The sequence below is a fragment of the Eutrigla gurnardus genome, assembly GCF_963514095.1.
Source record: "Eutrigla gurnardus genome assembly, chromosome: 13".
NCBI lineage: Eukaryota > Metazoa > Chordata > Actinopteri > Perciformes > Triglidae > Eutrigla > Eutrigla gurnardus.
This window is the reverse complement of record NC_139936.1, coordinates 23,226,342-23,230,042: the sequence shown is the minus strand read 5'-3', so window position 1 is coordinate 23,230,042 and position 3,701 is coordinate 23,226,342. Positions and strand designations below refer to the sequence as shown.

The window sequence follows — 3,701 nt, the reverse complement described above, 5'->3', positions numbered from 1 at the left end:
CATTCATACAATTCATAATTAGGCTACGTAAATAAGGAGTGTTAAAAAAACATTAGTGGCTGACATTTGAGACAAACAAACTTTTTTATTAACTGTTTTAATATTGAATTAAGGATCTGTCAAATTAGTGCCAGAATGTGTATGTTGTAGTGTTTTACCAGAGTGATCAGAACAGATTCACAATCCTGATCTTGAACATGTAAAGTCCTGCTTGGTCATAAAACAGTGCAAAAACAGCAGTGTTTCTTTCCATGTGCAGGTTTGTCCTCAGGTGGAGGTGCTTCAGGAGCAGGAGTTTCAACGTTGCACTCTGACACTGAGCCACTGGAGGTGGACAACAGCCTCCCACACACCAGGTCAGCAGCATTTCCATCCATGACGGACAAGTCTGTCACTGTTTTCTCCCTCAGCGACATGTCTCCATCATCATCATCATCTATTAGCATAAACTCCTTGAGGTAAACCATCTCCACCCCGTGGAGGCTGTGGTTCTCTGCCGAGTCCTCCAGGGTGTGGACATCCACGAAGGTCAGAGTGGAAGTCTCTGTCAGGGTCTCATGTGGGTCTGTGGAGTTGTCCTCTGGCCCTGAATAGGCCTGGCTGCTTGAATCCATCATCCACGTGGAGCTCCTTTGGACACTCTCGTCTGTCGTACTGTATCTCTGGTCCTGGCTGCTGGAGACGATGTCGGGAACAGAGGACATCTTGCCCGCACCATCTCTGCCGGTGACCTGGTCTCTCTTGGTGTGAGAGCCATTTTCTACAGCATGACCATTTCCAGGATGCATCTTAAAAGCCCCACTCTGGTAGTCATGGTAGACCTGCACGCTGCTGCCCCCTGGTGGGGAAGAGAGGGGGATGCTGGTGGCAGTGTTGGTTTGTCCTTGCTTCTTCATGTAGTTTCACTGGCTGCACTGAGACAAAACAGAAAATGTAAGTTAATTCTTGACTTTGGAAAAAAATAGTTTGTAACAAACAAAAAAATCTATGTATTAGCTAGCTTTATCAATGATGCTACTAAGAGTAAGTAGAGTACTCCCACTAGTAAGTAGACCTTGAGTTAAGATTCAATTTTTTGATGGGGTCAATGGATCCCTCCCTCTCATAGCTTCTTATGACTGTCAATCCCTGATAAACAGGCCCCCTCTTCGGGGTCGGGGACAGTGCCTGGAGGAAATTGTAAAAAGGGGAACCAGAGAGTGTAGTCCAGTTATTGGGGTCTCACTCTCCTCAGCCTATTCTCGGTGCTTGAAAGGAGGCTCTGACTGATTGTCAAACCTCACTTCCAGGAGGAGGAAAGCGGATCCCTTCCTGGCCGTGTTTTTGGGACTTGGAAGGCAATTAAGAGTGTGTTCCCCTTGGATTAGCCAACTTGGCTAAACTGGCATTTTTACAGAAATGTTTATTAATGTGCATTGTCTCTGTATATTTAAACCAATAAAGAAAGAAAGACTGGAGGACAGCTGAGACCCACAGTGTAACTGCTGATGAAAACCAAACATTTCCTGATTTTGCTGATTAAAAATAAAATCTTTTACATAACAAAAACACAAAACTTTTATTGGGAAGAATTTATAGGAATAGGTTTTTAATCACAGAATTAGCGTAGCTTTGTTAGCGGCAACTCTTCCATAAAACAAGTCTACTAGTATGGCAGGTATAGAGTAAGCACCAAAAATAATGGGACTTTTATTGTGAAGACTAGTGCCTTAGTAAAGTGTAAGCCAACAATAACCTCGAGAACCGCCTTAACGGATTGTTTTCACTGGGAATCTATAAAAGGAAAAATGTATAATATGTGGAATGATTCAGAAGATGGGAAACTAGAAGAGGAAGAATGAATGGAATGTTCATCATTCCAACATTCACACCAACTAGTGACGCAACGCTCTGCAGTTCTTTAATGCTATTTGATGCCTTTGATTGAAGTAATCGGTCAAGTGAAGTGAAATTAAATGTGAGCCTTAAACTTGCATTCTGCCTGCTGGCCTTCAGGTTGCAAAGTCAGATTTAGTTCACTCATTTCAAGTCTTCTTCAATCCAGCATGATGTTCATTTAGAGTCAAAAGACCATAAAGCAGGGCATGCACCTTGTGATTGACAGGTCGCTACCACAGTCTCACTACCGTCGCTAGCACACTACCAATCCAATTAGCTACTCAAATTACTTTTAACAACCAAAATTCAAGATGGCGACCGCCACTTGAGACTTCAAAACTTTAATCCACAAACCAATGGGGCGTCACCATGGCTACGGCCACAGAAATGAGACCCCTGGTGAGCTGTAGCACAATTCACATCATTTTCATACTCAAAGAATTCATTGAGCCCTGTATTTTATTTACATGTCCGTCTGTGTACTGCTAGTGTACTATTACAAACAACATCCACTCTAACAGATATCTCTCAGTATTCACAGTTCTATGGTACATGTACTAGTGCAGTAGCAGCATTAATATTAGTCACATTCCTTTACTAAAACAGTAACTGGGGCAGGTAATTGTAAGTGCAGTGGACTTTATGAAGAACAGAGAGAACAAGCTGTCATTTTTATTGCCTCACTGAATCCATAAATGAAGCTGGTACTTTTAAAAGAAGCAAAAAATAACTTAAATTCCCTGAGGATGAGCTCTTTGAAGAATGAGACAGATGAACTCCTCTTAAGTGCTCCAACTAAGGAAGGAGTGTGTGTGAGTGTGTGTGAGTGAGTCTGTGTGTGTTTAAGACGTGAGGCGGATACAACACATTCTCCACACGGAAACAACACAGATAAAGTGATGAATGCATCACTGAGAAACTTCAGAACACAGAACTGTTTTAAAGGTGCATACTGTGGAAATTAGCCAAAACTATAGTAGAAGAAGTATTTATGAAAAGTTATGATCAAATTTGTTTTACATTACAATATAATGAACACGTGACAGACAAAGGATGTCAAGACACATGAGATATTTACACTAAATGCAGGACTAAAAGACTCCTTCAACACGCTAAATGCAATCCACTCCGTACAGGAGCTCAGTGAGTGACCCTCTTACACTCGACTGACTCATGCATGACAGAATCAGGACTCTATAAATTAATAATAACACCAATGTACACGTTCAAGCGAGAGTCCCCACTCCGACTCGTGGTGGTCGCTGAGCAACAATGGATGAAAAATAGATTTGATCTAAACACACTCACTACATTTCTGCTTTACTTTGCACTCAGTTGGCTGTTTTTGTCCCAACAGTGACTAAGAGAAGGTTGACAGTAGCTTTAACTAGCAGTGGGGACTTATAAGGATAAGGGCAGATAAGGAGGAAAAGACAATAATGTTGATTTATCCACAAATCCAAGATCCATGTATGAATAACTTCATGAGTGGAAACATTGAGTTCACATGTTCCCTTTGTATTCATTTGTGTCCTATACCATAACTAGACTTCAAGGCTATATAACAGTGATATAACAAGAATAAATATAGAATCATACATACATATCTATATTTTCACCGAAATCTGTATAACATTCAAATATACTTAAAATGCTGTTACCTTAAGCGTCTCACAGTCGAACTCTTCCCCAAGTTGATGTAATGAAAATCACATGGCAGAGGTGGGACGACCCAGCATGCCTCTCTGATCTGTAGTACAAGTGCCGCTGGTGAAACTGATTTCTCCGTCTGAGCGTCTACAAACAGACTCTTCACACACACC

At 41.4% G+C, this 3,701-nt stretch overlaps 1 protein-coding gene across 2 annotated transcripts; it reads right to left on the bottom strand.

Annotated features, from left to right (window-relative positions):
- Positions 1-209: 209 nt before the first annotated feature.
- LOC311022770 (uncharacterized protein) lies at positions 210-3,701 on the bottom strand. Of its 2 annotated transcripts, none has more exons than XM_084024298.1 (2): positions 3,540-3,701; positions 210-914 (listed from the first exon to the last, which is right to left on the bottom strand). In XM_084024298.1, exon 2 carries the CDS (start codon positions 894-896, stop codon positions 216-218), a length of 681 nt encoding a protein of 226 aa, XP_083880424.1. In that variant the 5' UTR covers positions 897-914; positions 3,540-3,701; the 3' UTR covers positions 210-215. The 2 variants fall into 2 exon arrangements, with proteins under 2 accessions (XP_083880424.1, XP_083880425.1); XM_084024299.1 differs by having other exon boundaries at positions 210-909.